Source organism: Argiope bruennichi, chromosome 9 (genome assembly GCF_947563725.1).
Source record: "Argiope bruennichi chromosome 9, qqArgBrue1.1, whole genome shotgun sequence".
NCBI lineage: Eukaryota > Metazoa > Arthropoda > Arachnida > Araneae > Araneidae > Argiope > Argiope bruennichi.
In genome coordinates, this window is record NC_079159.1 from 3,861,360 (window position 1) to 3,877,210 (window position 15,851).

Genomic DNA, 15,851 nt, shown 5'->3' on the forward strand with positions numbered 1-15,851 from the left:
ACAAATTTAGAATATTTTTTATTGCTTGTAATAGATAAAATTGTTCAAATCTGGATGCTTTTGAATGATTTACTTTTCAATTCATTCACAAATGCTAAAAATAGAATATTTATACAAACTTTACACCTGTGGTTAATCAATGCTCAAGTTTAATTCCATGCTAAAAAAAAAAAAAAAAACTTCATTTATTATATTCAGCTTATGTTTCCATATCATTTGATTTTCAATCCTTTTCTCGATTATTATTACATAATTCCTGAAAAGAGTAAAGGTATTTTAATTCCTTCGGTTAATTCTTTTGTTAAAATATATTGCAATGCTGGCAGTTGTTCATGCTACTACAATATTAATAAAAAAAACCACCAATAATATTGAATAAGATAGGTAATATTTTATTTACAATTCTATGTACACTAAGAAATGAGTCTATTTTCCAGTGATTATGGATGAAGACATCACAGAAGATGTACCTGCAGAAGAAAATAATGATTTAGAAACAATTTCTTTTGATTTGTAAGAAATCAAATTTTATACTTTTAAAGACAAATATTGAGTTTTACTTATTTTCATACTAATTAATAAAAAACATTAAAAGATCCTTAATGGCAGTAATATGCTAAAACAATAAAACATATAGACAGATTCATGAAAAAATGCAAAACAAATATGAATAAAATATAGTTAAAATAAGAATTAATTCCAAAATACGTATTTTTAGATTAAGACCTATTGTTGCAAAATAAAACATCTGTGGGTAACATGACTACTTGGCAGTTATAGCCTTAGTTTTACTTATGCCAAAAAAAAAAAAAAAAAAAAAAAAAAAGACTCTGCAATCACGATAGAAAAAAATAATAATAATAAAATATGATAGAAGCATTCCATGATAGTTCAATAACTTTAATGAGGCTGAGAAAATCTGAATATGCTTCTTTACCAGAACAATTAATCATATTTTGATCTTTTTCTGACAAAGAAATTTAATGCTCCATTGAAAAAGATAAAAGATTGAAAACTCTTCAACAATATGTGGTGAATTTTCTCAAAAAATTTATTGTTCTTGCTTAGAGAAAAAGATTTCGTAAACTTAAAACTCTTTTTGTTTTATAATTTGAATGATTTAAAATGCAAATAAATGATTTCTCTTCATAAAATAATAAAAATGCATCTTTTATTATTGTTTTTCTTTGTTTAATCAGAATAAAAACTCATTAAGAATGAATTTATTTAGAAAAGAAGAAAAATGGTTGAATCATCTTCACTGGTCATTTTTGACAATATAAAACTTTACAAAACATTTCAATGGAATTTTATATTTGAAAGTGAAAGCAGAAAATACCTTTAAAAACTTCAAGAAAATGGATAGCACTAATAACCAAGTGCATTTCAATTTTTCAAAATTACCACAATTATTACAATTTTAATTTACAATAAGAAAAAGTATATTATTCTCAGATTACACAACATCACTCTAGATCTTGGGTAACATAGAATTATAAATTTTGCATTGCTTATATAAAATTAGTTTTCATTCAATACAAAATCTACTGTGGATTTAATTATTGTTGAATAAATCTGAATAATGAATTATTCATCTTCAAATACAATTTCCAACAGTTAATATAAAATCTTTAAACAGCAATAGGTTCCTTATTGCATAATAACCAGAAAACTTGTTCGGTACAAAAAAAAAAAAAAAAAAAAAATGCATTAGTTCGTTTTGCAGTAGGAGGTATACAAACAATGATGTGAAATGGACCATGTTCAGGAGAAATTGATTTAAATAAAAATTCTAATAATGGAACATATTAAGTCATTTAAAAAATTTAATAGGCAATATTGCATAGCTACAAAATTATAAACTGTCTTTAGTACTTCATATATCACAGTGTTAAATAATATGACTATTCATTCTTATTTTATTTTTTTATCTTTTCTATCCCTCTTTTAATTTTTAACAAAAATTTTTTTAGAAAATTTAATTTTTTACTTTTATTTTTAGTTAACACAGTTTTTAATTATATCATCCTTTATATAAATGAAGATATAAATTTTTTGTGTAATATTTTTCAAACATGTTAAAGCAAAGAATCACTATTAATTTGTTTTATACAGAATTATTCTAAAGTCAAAATCTAAGGGTATAAGGTAATCCACTGCCATTTGATATAAAATTACATTTAGTTGATTTAATCTTTTCCAATTTACTTGCTTTTATATGCAGGTTGAAAAAGTAAAATAATAATAATTTTTCACATTAGAAATCTTGATGGAATGACAAATGAAGATATGTTATCAAATGATACAGAAAATGTAGATGAGAAACAGGTAACAATTTGGTTCAATATTTTGTATGTGTTAATGCTCTTTTTAGCATAGCAATTTAGATATTGTGAATCACAATTCCATTTAATTGGATTGGGAACTACATTACGACATTTAACTATAATTAGTAATCTCTTGGTAAGATAAATATTTTAATTTTATAAGAAAAATTAAATTTCTTTCCTTTTTATAACTTTCAAAAACACAATGAATTATTCAAACACAAGATATAGTATTAACAGAGAAAGCATTTAGTAGGAAGCTTTAATATGATAACTGATAATCTAAACTGATTCAAATATTAATTTATTATGAGTTTTTTATTACATATTTTAAGTGCAATTTGTATTCTTAATTTTATTAAAATTTTTGTAAATAATTACATATTTTAGAATAAAATTCTTAACCTGATAGCAGTATATTACTCTTAGCCAAATGAGCTGGCAGGTTAAATTCTGAATACAATATAAGCATTAATATGAGATGTAAAAATGTGTCAATATAATATCAAATTAAACTTTAAACATATCAAATTTATCCAAGTATAAATAAAAAATTATAAATTTATTTGAATACTCTAAAGAAAAGGAGCCTCTATTACATTTTATCACATAAATAGTATTTCTGGATATAAGTAATTATGATAAGTAGCCTTCAAAGTTATTTAAAAATTGAATTCTTTTATAAAGAGATTATATGCAACTAAATATATGCAACTCAAATACTTTTCCACACTTCTAGAATGAATCAACAACACCAGCAGTATCAAGTTTAAATATGAATGCACAACCTGCAATCGAGCAAAGAGAAGTCTGGCCAAAGTAATTATTTTTAAATACTTTATGTTCATAAATTTCTATAACATAAATAACTAAAGTTCTATAACATAGTTAGTTAAAAATAAATTCTACTATTCCTATATGCAAAACAAACATGTTCATTCATATCAAAAATCTGAAATTCAAAATAAATATCTTCTAATGATTCATCTTTTAACTATCATTTCTTTTAGGGAGAAATGGATAGATCCAGTAGCAGCAGGAGAACTTTTAGAATATTGTGTAAATTTCCTATCTGGAAAATGTGAATAAAAATTTATTCATTACCTTGAAACTTACTTCAATAATAGATTCTCAGTCTTTTGAGTTTTCTTCAATTGATTGATTTGTCTGTAAAATAGAAAACGAATATTGAAGAACAATAAAATGGCGTATGCCGTACCAAAAACAAAGCTTTTAATTTCAATAAATTTATAGTCCTTATAAAGATATTGTAAAATTTATTATAAACAAATTAATAGTGAAAGTTTCTCTCCTCTATTCATTCCATATTTCTCTTTAATTCTTTAAAAATATATTTATTAAATCTTAAAATTTTTCATTCACATTAATATAAAATAATACTAAAAAAGTATAACATCAAAGAAATATCTAAATTTCATCATTCTTTTCCTTGATTTTTCACTAAAGAACATAATTGTTGAATTTAGTAAAGTAATAGATAAATAGAATAAAAACCACATTTGTCAAAAAAATTGATTTTCTATACATTTTGCTACACATTTCACGAGAAACAGAAAACTATTTTGTCTAAACATAAAGTATTAAGTGAAACAAGCACTGAATATTTCATAATCATCTATATTCATCAACATCTTGAAATATAATTCATGAAAAGAATTAGATGATAGGCCTGCATAAAGATAGAGAAAATATAAACTTTTCTGGAGGTGCTTAAAACTGGAGGTGCTTAATATCAGATATTTTTAATTTATAATAAAAGTTATTTTTTTAATAATAAGATAAACAGGGATTATTAAAGTTTAGAGTCAGACAAAGATTTATTGTTTTGTTTAATAGCCTTGTTTGTACTACTATATGGGTTATTATAGAATTTCAATGGTAAAAAATTAAGAGTGGAATATTTTATAACATAAAAGCATTCTATCTATCTATAGGAAATACATATTAATCTGATTAATAAATTTTGTTGGATTTCTGTTATTTTCAATCTGTTAATATCCTATTTATAAGACAGATAAGTTTTGTTCTCATGCTAAACTTTTTTTTTTTTTTTTTACTAATCAGATATATGCTACTAAATTTTTTCATAAATTTTTATCTCGAATACATTTCCAAATAATGGAATTTTGAAATCAAAATATATATCCATCTTATTTTTTTTATATTTATTTTGAGTAATTGAATTAATTTGAGAGCATATTTTATTTTTTAATATTTTATAATATATTAAAAATCTCTTAATATATTGGGCTAGTTTGATCTAATCTGCCAAATAAAAAAGAGTGACCATGTAAATCATAAAACATTACTACAACCCTGTCTTATTTCTTATCACTAGCAAACTGCAACGGATAAAATGAATTTGTTACAAATCAGGAAAAATCACAGTTTAAAACGTTTTTGACAAACAAACACTTAAAATAATCATACATTTTGAAAATACAGTCATTTGAGAAGCAATTTCTATTTAGCATTCCAAAAAATCATCAGGATTGCTTGCTGTCTGCTCTCGAATGAGAAAAAAATCTTTTCGCAATAAGATGGGTGCTCTATACATTCTTCAATGACAGTTCAGGTCTTCCTGAGTAAACAGTATCCACAATCGTAGGGAGCTCAAATCCTTGGCCAGTAAGATATCGCTTCAATAGGCTTCTTTGTTTGAGATTTCCTGAAAGAAGCAGTTCGCCATACAGAAACTGCCAATTTAGGAGACTCAAACAGTCAGCTCAATGAGACAATAATGAAACTTTTTTGCTATTGAGTATTCTTTCAAAACTATGGGGGTTGGGCGACAGTTCGGAAATATGCATGGTCATGTAGAAAGCAAGGGGCCAACCAATTTCAGCAAAAGCTGCAATTCAAAAAATTCTACCAAATAAATATATATTTTAAGAAAACATGATACATCTGTTTGTTTTTTAAAAAATCTATTTCAATGTATTTCTCTGTTTAAGGCATAGACAGAATTAATAACTTAATAAAAATGCTACTTTCCTTATTTGACTCCAAAATTTTCTTCCTTACATCTGATTATAATATCAGGCTGGGATGGGAAATTAAAATAAATCAAAAGTGGTCCCTCGTGAGTTTTCCTTTCTTTTGTCAAATGCCAACTTAATTCATTTTTTACTTTTACAATTCATTTTCTGTTGATTATATATCAAATATTTAATTTAACTAAATAGAAGAAAGATGAAGATAATTAATTTAAACAAGAGTCTGTCTTTCCAAGATCAATCAAACTATTGATTAATATCTAAGAAAATAGCTCAAGTTATTTGCTTGTTAACTAAACTTTTGATTATAAACTTTGTTACTTCTAATAGGAAGGAAATTATCAGTTTAAGGCAGAAACTACAAATACATAATTTATTTGATTAAATTAGACGCTTATTCAGTTTTGTCAATTTGATTTTTGCAGTTATATCCATTGAAGAAAGAAGAGCTCTGTTAGTATGATCTTTCCCTTTTCACTGTTTGTCAGCTAATACAAAAACAGAATTTGTATTATTGACTAAATTATTGTTTTAAATTCCCTATGCCAGAATAGTAAATAATACAATCCCATATACTGAAAAGTAATAAAATTGTTATGCATGGATTTAGACAAATACCACTCTGTAAACAAGCAACCAAAATGCTGAAATTAGTAGAATGCCTTTTAAAAAAAAAAAACTGCTTTTGGTGATAAAGGTTTTAAGTTTTGCTCTCAAATATTCATTTTATATACACCATTTCATTGGATTAAAAACTCTAAAAATAGCGGCTTAAATCCAGTTCTTAAATTCATTTTAAAGCAAAATATTAAACCAATAAAAAACAATTTTATGTAAAAACCTTTAAAATAATATGATTAAAAATTCATAAATTTGGATTTGATGAGATTCAAAATTAAAGGTTGACAAATATAAAAAAAGGTCATATTTTTTTATTATTTATTGGTGATATCTTGATTAATACAACAAATACAAATAGAAATAATAACATGATAAATAGAAAAATACATTTGTTTCAGAAATACAAAACATTTGTTTTAATTGTGATATGGAAAGAAAGAAAAATGTCAAGAGAATAACTTTTACTTATGTTTATTTTGAATTGAACAACACACATTACTTTTCATAACATATTTGCATATTACTTTTGATAATATAGAATTATTCATTAATAGAATATTTCATTGCATTAAAAAGGCAAGGAAGGAAATAGATAAATTTTAACTATTTCTATTTAGACATGCACAAATCAATCAAACTTTATGATTCACAATAAAAACCCATTTACCCTTATTGTATTTCATGACATGTTTCAAATATTAATCTTAAAATGCTTATGTGTTTAAGAAATTAATGAACAAATCTTTTAAAAACATTTTGATATAAAGGATTTAATTATGAATACAAATTTTTAAAACATATATGATTTCAAAAAAAAATTATAGAAATAATGAAAATCTTAAATAATAAATTAAAAAAGCTAATTTATAATAATACATACTGCTGCTGCTGCTCTCACAAACCTCAGTCCTTCATTTTCCAAAGCACTTTCTGTAGCCCTAAAAATTTCATCTTCATTCAGAAATGTCCCACTTTTTTCTATTTCTTGATATTTTTCCACAAATCTATGCAGAAAAACAGAATTTACAAGGACAAGTACACAATTAATAGAAATTATTAATTAAACGTTAATAGAAAATAGAACACTAATAAAAAAAAATTACAAAGAAGAAAATTATAAGAAAATATCTTTGTTAATTTTTCAACAATCAGAATATCGCACCTAACACACTAATACAAAAATCACTAGATACATCTTCCCTAGTATGATGGAAGAAGAAACAAAACTATAATAATAAAAACATATAGTTGTTCTAGAAGCAAACACAATCGCTTCTAGTACTTTTCAGAATTAAATAATCATATGAGTGTGCAAAGGTGGTTTTTAAATTGAATTTGCAGATTTTAATTAATTTAAATTTTCCCATTTTAATAGCAACAGATAATGTTTCTCAAACTAACAATATTTCTATTTTATTTTACTTCCCAAAATAAAAATAGTAAACTTAATAAATTTTTTTTAATATTATGCCTTTTGTAATGATTAATTATTAAATTATATACAAAAAAAAGTATGCAGCATCAGTTAGAAATTCTTAGAAACTAATATTATTAGTATACACAATTAGTTTGAATGGTACCAGCAGTATATACAAACATATATAAGCTTGTGAACAATCTTATCTGAGGAAAGGAGGGGAGGGGAGAAAAAGAAAAACATAAGAAATATTAATTCATTAGAACTCCTATTATTTCAACAATTACATAACATTTACAGTAAAATTCAAAATAAATAATACAGCAGTTACCAAAATTGTGGAAATCTTGTGGAAAAAACACATTTTTGAGATTTGATGGCTCATAACAGTAATTTTATTAAGATAAATATATACCATAGAGTTGTGTACCATTTTAAAGGAAATTTAATCAAAAATTTAATAAAACAATTTTTATGATAGATATTTGTATTGAATAGCCCGAGGTTCAATCCTTGGCCAGGCAAGGTCGACTCAGCCTTTCATCCCTTCAGTGGGTTGATAAACTGAGGACCAATCATGTTTCGGAACTAAACATTAGGGGTTCTGTGCTAGGCTGACTGCATAACTGGGGCATATGCAGGCCCTCGGTCAAGAAAGCAGATATGGGCACTGTAGGTTTTGGCCCAAAGGGCTGTCATGCAAATATGTTTAGTTTAGTTTATTAGAATAGCAGCAGAAAGAAAAAAGGAAACTTGGGAATAATGATATATACAAGAATTCTAATTAGACAGCAGTTAATAATTCAGCAATTTTCAGTATCAATTACAGTTTAGCAACATTGCTGGCAATGTAAATTCTATTAATAACAAGATACTATCATATTTGATGTGTAACCCCCCATCTTCAATGTTTAAATTAAAGACAAACTATGTCTTATCAATTTAAGCAAGGTGTTCTTCTTTCTCTTGGTTATTTCGCTAACTTAAAAAAAAATAAATACTGAGCATAAATTAATGAATTACATCTTTGGTTAAATTATCTTTAAAATTATATACAGTTTTATAGCATTACAGCAAATATCATTGCTATTATGAGCCATTCATTTTACGAGTCCAGTTCATCAGAGCGATAGCATATATTTTTAGAAATATCTACATTTTAGTTTTGTAATGGCACTCTATCATTATTTTTGTCAAACTAACCTTTGTATTTTTAAATAAAGAAAGTTTTAAATGATAACCTTAATATTACTTTTTTTTCTCATACTTTATCTAAATAACATTTGTCATTCTACAGAAAACCCAGATTTTATATACAACACATACAGAATGTATAATTTTCATATTTCATACTTTATCCCCAAAACCTCCAAGAAAACAAATTCCATAAAATATCTAAGAATGATGGTGATTCATATATTGCTGGTAATATATATTTATATATACTTTTCCCTTCAATATTAGTGCATATTTTTCACTTTATAAATAACTTTGAGAAGTCTCTTTTGGTATTGCTCTTGATTTCAGCAATACTGGATTATTGAAACAAATGGTATAATGAAAAAAAAAAAAAGTGTAATCAGAATTTTGGATTTATCTTATCTAAAATACTCTTTTGCATGTGTAAAGGTTTATTTAAATATCTAAGCAAAAATGATTATAGTTCAAAATGTTTAAAAATTTATAAACAATGAAAAATTCTTACCTTTGCATAATAGATTTTTCTCCTGCTTTCAACATATTATATGTATCAACAGAACCGTAAATTTTTAAAAATTTCCTGAGAAGAAAAATACCAAAATGAAGCAAAATTTATTTTATTATAAGAAATTTTGTTTTTTAATTTTACAAAAGGAGTTAACAAAAGTCCATTCTTATTAAAAATTAAGTTTCCCTCCTTAAAAATAATTACTAAGCAAAAAAAAAAAAAAAAAAAAAAAAAAAGTAAAAGAAAGAAAGAAAAAGAAAACTCTCTAATGTATTTATTCTTATTAGAGCAAAAAAAAAGCAATGAATAAATAAACTAAGTGCATTAATAGAACTTAACAAAAATATGATTCATTATGAAAAAATATTAGCATTATAATAACATAAATAACTATTTACAGTTTAAAGTTTAAACTGTTTTTAAATTAGGAAAAACCAATAAAACTCAATAATATCCATAAAGAAACTAGCACATTAAAGACAGGAATTAAAAATTTTCATAATAAATGAGCTTCTACACTAATTTTACAACTTTTACATGCTATTTCATGAATCAAAAATTAAATCTGTTCCAGATACAACTTTTTCAAATAAATAGGGACCTAAAATTTAACTTAATTTATATAACAAACATATTATGATATTACTAATACTATTTACTCTAAAATGTCCATAACATGCAGTTTCCTTCACATTATGTAATAACTGTAACTATTCATTTCATAAAGGATCTAAATAATGATGAAAAAACAAACAAAAGGGGAAAAAACAGTTTGCTTTTTAAAATAATTTTTAAATTTATATGTACTAATGCTAGTGATAATACCAACTGAAAAATAAATTTCAATTCATTTTATCGGTATTTGTCCTTTATAATGACAACCAAAAACACCAAGAAAATATTTCGCAAATTTGGCGATTGCAATTACCAAACTATATAGCAAGTGATTCACACATGATTTGATTTATATTTATGCACATATTTACTATACATATTTATGTACTTACGTATATTTTTATAGTTTGGTGAAATTTTTCCTTGGGGATTTTTGGTTGCAATTAAAATCAACAAGTACCATTGAATCATTAATGCTTAGCACTGATTATATATTATCAATATATAGTGTCATGAAATACATTTAAATATATCATCCAAGCAATTGCACATTATTTCCAAATATATACATAATTCTTAAAATGAATATTATATATAGTTTGACCTATATTATTGTATGATCAAAAACAATGTGGAAGTTAAGCAAACATACTTTTCCTAGCGTACCACCATCTTCTAACAATAAAAAGATGTAAAATAAAGACATAAAAACACCAAAATTTGCTGCTAGTATTGTAATAAATGACATGAAACATTATGCCACTTTTGAATAGAAATCAATCTAGATAGATATTTAACAAACATAAAAAAATATAGTTATATCAATAATAATTTTTCATAAGTCTTAAAACCCCTTCAAGATAAATGCGTATGGGAAAAAATGCCCTCACCCCAAGACAAGATTTAGCAAGCACAGAGTTTCTGTACATATCACTTTTTCACTCTAGTCCTAACATGCATTTTATTTTGTAAAAGTGTACATAATTTTTCGAAAAATATAATCTTAGCATACAAATAAAACAATTTTTAAATATATGATAATAGATATCATACTTTCACCCACAATTTTTTAAAAACTCATTAAAATACTTGTTATTATGCTAAAGAATTAAAATATATAGTTATTTTACTACACTTAATAGCAGATCATTAATGGAAAACACACAGATATAAGATATTTATTAAAGTCTAAAAGCAAAAAATATTCTGATAAGTTTGATTAAAACCTCACAGAACTTAGAGAAGAAACTAGACATTTATTTGATATTGCTGATTTGAATAAAAGAAAAAAAAGTGCCAGTTATGGAATAAAAGGTTCTAAATGATCAACCCTCTAACAGGAAAATGGTTATATTTAATACTGATATTGCTACAACATATGCACTTTGAGGAAAAAAGAAGCAAGAGAGAGTAAAGAACTACAGAGAATAGTTAAATTTAATCAAGAATGGACAAAAAAATACTAGTGCATCAGAAACAATTACTGGTGACAAAGACAACACTGAAGAACAACAGTATTCTTTACAAAAAGAGGCAAAGCAACCAGATCCACCAAATAGACAAGAGATAAAATTACTAGGTGTCTGTGTGGTTCAATATTAAGTTACCTTTTATGTACTTATGGTTCCAAACATCTTTTTGACATTATCTCATATTCACGCTATCTCTCTGACAATCCTTTAGAACATTATAGATCAGATTATAAAAAAGGTACTTTGCTGCTTCAGAAAATATACTTTTGTCCATGCTAAGTGATGAAAATAAAATTCAAAGAGAACTTGGTTTATGATGTGTTATAAAATCAAGAACAGAAAGTAAAGACAGAGTCAGGAAGTTTAAAGTTCCAAACATAAACTTTGATGCAAAGGACTACATAGACATGATCTCAAGGCTTGAAAATGATGTATTTGAACCCCCTTGCTAAAACACGTTTCCAATGACTCTCTGAAAGGCTTCATACAGAAGGCATCTGAAGCTGAACCAAATAGTATAGGGGACTCGGTTATAGACTTTTCGAGACTTCCTTATCACATGCAGGCTGTGAAACTGGTGGCTGAATTGGCTCAAAATGTCTCTGGGTTAATCACAAGATAAGGAAACATAACAGCAAAAATTGACTCATGTGTGAATATGCCAAAATTTAATCAAAAAAAAAAAGTCATTTAATGAGGCAATGAAATAGAAACAAACATTTTGCAGCTGTAAAATTTGTAACCATTAAGGATACAAAAGTAAGAAATGCAAAATTTGACATAAAAAAATATTTTTATTATTATTATGCTTTAAAATTAATAATTTTTTCCAATTGTAATGCTTATAAATGTATTTAAAATCATCTTTTGTAACATTATATGAACAAAAAATTCATAAAAATATTTTATTAAAGTTTATAATTTTTAAATTTTTTTTACAAATTTTAAGCTTTTTGCGACACTTTGGGATATTTTTGTATTGCAACCCAGAATTTTTAAAAATTCTTTTTGAACCAAAAAGTTAACTTTTCTCCACTATTACCAAACTAAAATCTAAAAAAAATTTTTAAAGACCCATTTTAAAAATTTCCATTTTTTCAATTTATTTACAAATTTCAACTCTTTACAGTATCTCAAAATAATGCAATATTGCAACCAAATATGAAAAAAATGTTTTCGAATCTAAAAGGCAGTTTTTTTGCACTATTATCAAATTAATTTTTTTTTTTAAATAATTTTTGTTCCACTCTAATGAGCAATCTCAAAACACAGATGAACATAGAAACCAACATTACACAATTTATATTTATGGGGAGTCTCATTTTTTATCATGTTTTGAGCAAATCATTTCAAATTTCTAATAATATATTTTACCATAAATAATTTAATGTCTTGTTAATACCTAAAAACAGATTGATTACTGATAAATTTCTGTATCCCCCATCCACCCAAAAAAAACATTTTTTTTTTTTAGCCATGGTTGCTGGACAAATGAAGCTGAGATAAATAAAACTATTACTAGAACAAACACTATCCAAATGAGAGAATAAATTATAACAACCACTTCAAAATTAACATATTTCTCTTTCCACTCATATGTTTCTGTTTACCTTTGCAAAAATCCAATAATTCACAGACATTTACCCAATCTGACTTAGAAAGAGAAATACAAATGTATGGAAAAATATATGAAAGAAACACAATTTAATAATGTCACCTAATATAAAACATTTCATTCCCAAAGCCCAATGCACCCCTTCATCAATAGGCCCATTGGTGTGTTTCTGCAATAACACAAAGATGCAGCACTTAGCCCTGAGGAGAATCTGGGCCAAATACACATATGCATTGTTTAAACCTGAAGGGGATAAAAAAAAAAAAAAAAAACCCCTTTTTCTACAAATAAGAAACATCAGTAAATGAATATGTTTAGACAACATTTATTAAAAAAATTCTGCAAAAGGAAGCAAGTTTTTATTTATCCCCACTATATTTTTAACTGATTTCTTTAATTAGCATGTTTAAAAAATGAATTTAAACCTAAAAATATTATATATATCAAAGAAGTCAAAATTATTACCCTCTAATAACATCCTCTGGATAAAAGATGGGCTTGATTGTTTTATGTACAGCTGGACGTGCAAAAGCAGGTTCATGTTTGGGTGGAAAAGTTTTGTACACATCATACCAGAGGGGCTTATCCTGCTCCTTGATAGCACCAGCTTTCAATAAACCTGTCATTCTGAAAAGTAAACTCATATGATATTGCATGACTTCTTATGATCACTGACAGTTCTAATAATAATAATTCTTCAATAATAATTTGGAACAAAACCTAATATCAATCTATTAATAATATTTATATATGAAGTGCTTTGAGTAACATCAATTGAATATAGAAAGGCAGCAGCGAATTCATTTTAAGATATAGCCATTTCAGTAAATATTGCAGAAAAATTTCTGAGCTGAATTTTTCTAAATTTAATAAGCATATTTTTATTGAATGGCATACTGAAGATCAATCAATTTTATACAACAAAGAAAGCACTCTTATGTGCAGTTTAAAAGCATTAGGCTTAAATCAGTAAAATACTAGTTAATCAATAACATAACATATTGAATTATAAATTGCACCGAATTATTGTTACTATATATATATATATATATATATATATATATATATATATATATATATATATATAATATTTAGAATGTGGTTAATTTGAAACTAATGAGACCAAAACAAAAATTTGATTTATCCAAAAATTTAATTTAAGAAAAATTAAGTTTACAAGAAGAGAAAACATAAATTTAAAAATAAACATGGAAATATTTATTGGTAACATTATATAGATTAAATAAATAATACATGACACCTTAATAAATAGTAAATCTGTTTAATAAAAAGATAATAACTATAATTTTAAATATTTTTTTAATGCAGCACTTCAATACAACAATAAAATCAGCCACCAGCTTGGCAAAAATGATATGCATTCATATATATACATTTGATATTATACCATGCCTTTTCCAGTAATGACATTTTAAAAAAGCCATTTTATGGCATTACACATATCTCATAAAAGTATTGTATTTAATTATCATAATTTGCAAATATATATAGTTTCCATTTATATTTATTTCACAATATATATAACTAACAAAAATACTAATTTAATTTTGGTAAAAAAAAGATTTTGAATTTTAACTTAATTCATAATTATTAAAAATTTTGACTCAGTATGTCTCAATATGTTTTTCAAGTATCCTATTTTTTAAAAGCCATTGTATGTTATAAGGAAAATAAAGTATTGAAATTATTAAATAATTTAATAATTTCATCATCTATTTCTGTTTATCAACAAATATTAATAAGAAATAATATTCTGAAAACTTGTGAACATTTACACTAAATTCTTAGAATTTCACACAAATTCAAACAAAATGAAAAACAAATCCATATTAAATACCTTTCAAAGATAGAACCAATTCTTTGCAATCTGTTTCCAGCCATATGTATTGGTATATCTAAGCTAAATAAGAAGGAGAATGAGAAGAATCAATTGAATCATTTCTAGAAAGTTAATAAATCGCTTACAAACTAAATGTGAAACAAAACAATTACAAGTGATAACAATAATCAAATATTAATTATAAGAATTTAACTTTGATTTTCAAGCACTTTTCTGTTAGTTTGATAGCACTAAAATGTGCCACAAACAATAAAAACTTAGAAAAAATAATGATACATATGTATTAACAACATGGCAGCAAACCAAATATTTCATGGTTTATGGCAATCAATAACCTGAAAGCAATAAATCACCAAATAAATTAACCAAGATTGCATAATGGTAACTTTGTTTTATACAACAGGCAAATTGGTATGTATTTAATACATAACTACCAGTATAACAATATGAAATAAAAATTTTTACTATGCCAAGTTATAAGCTTACTTTTCCACAAAACTTATTAAAATTAAACATTTTTAAAGCATATTATTCCTAAAATATGAAAGAAATAACACAGCATAAATATAATTTAACGGAATAAAAGCTTTCGAAACAAATAATTTAGAGCAAAGATGTATCCTTAAATATTTCTTAAGTTTCAACTGATTACAGAGACATTACAAGAATGAAGAGAAGAGCATCATAAAAAAAAATAATAGGATGGTATTTTAATTTTTTGAGAGTATACTGTATTTTACGCTCAATTAAATACTTTTGAATTGTAGGAAACCAGTTCACAGCATTAATAAATACAAAATTAAATCTACACTAATGCATTGTGAGAAATAAAAAAAGGCGAGAGGGAGAAACATATATCAGCATAAAATTGTTTCGTTATGATTGTTGTTAGTAATACCTCTTTAAAATGTTGATACGGAAAACAAATTCAAACGTTATGAAACAAAATAAACAAATACGAGAACCGGCACAACTGTTGCCATTAAATAGCTGATGAGAATATTTATTCATGATTATTAGATTCAATTACAAAAACGTTGCTTTATATTTTTAATAGTGTTCGTCCGATTTGTCCGAAAAATATTGAAGCATTCGTTTTTAAATATAGATTACATTAATATATGTTCGAATAGATTGAGGATCTAATGTGAAACAGAAAATATTTAATGTAGTGACGACTAGTTTTTGTAAATAATTA

The 15,851-nt window shown here is 25.0% G+C and overlaps 2 protein-coding genes across 3 annotated transcripts in view; one reads left to right on the plus strand and one right to left on the minus strand.

Moving 5' to 3' along the window:
* The window catches only part of LOC129983945 (probable ATP-dependent DNA helicase HFM1), a 68,703-nt gene extending 65,287 nt beyond the window's left edge, over window positions 1-3,416 (plus strand). The window contains exons 29-32 of the mRNA XM_056093677.1: window positions 438-513; window positions 2,262-2,328; window positions 3,067-3,146; window positions 3,338-3,416. Coding sequence (XP_055949652.1) covers window positions 438-513; window positions 2,262-2,328; window positions 3,067-3,146; window positions 3,338-3,416 — 302 coding nt within the window. The remainder of the gene's footprint in view (window positions 1-437; window positions 514-2,261; window positions 2,329-3,066; window positions 3,147-3,337) is intronic.
* On the minus strand, window positions 372-15,628 carry LOC129984146 (28S ribosomal protein S23, mitochondrial-like). Of its 2 annotated transcripts, none has more exons than XM_056093946.1 (7): window positions 15,552-15,628; window positions 14,651-14,713; window positions 13,258-13,419; window positions 9,088-9,162; window positions 6,846-6,969; window positions 3,444-3,494; window positions 372-470 (listed from the first exon to the last, which is right to left on the minus strand). In XM_056093946.1, the coding sequence occupies exons 2-6, from the start codon at window positions 14,692-14,694 to the stop codon at window positions 3,459-3,461; spliced, it is 441 nt and encodes a 146-aa protein (XP_055949921.1). In that variant the 5' UTR covers window positions 14,695-14,713; window positions 15,552-15,628; the 3' UTR covers window positions 372-470; window positions 3,444-3,458. The 2 variants fall into 2 exon arrangements, with proteins under 2 accessions (XP_055949921.1, XP_055949920.1); XM_056093945.1 differs by having other exon boundaries at window positions 3,432-3,494.
* Between the last annotated feature and the right edge of the window lie 223 nt (window positions 15,629-15,851).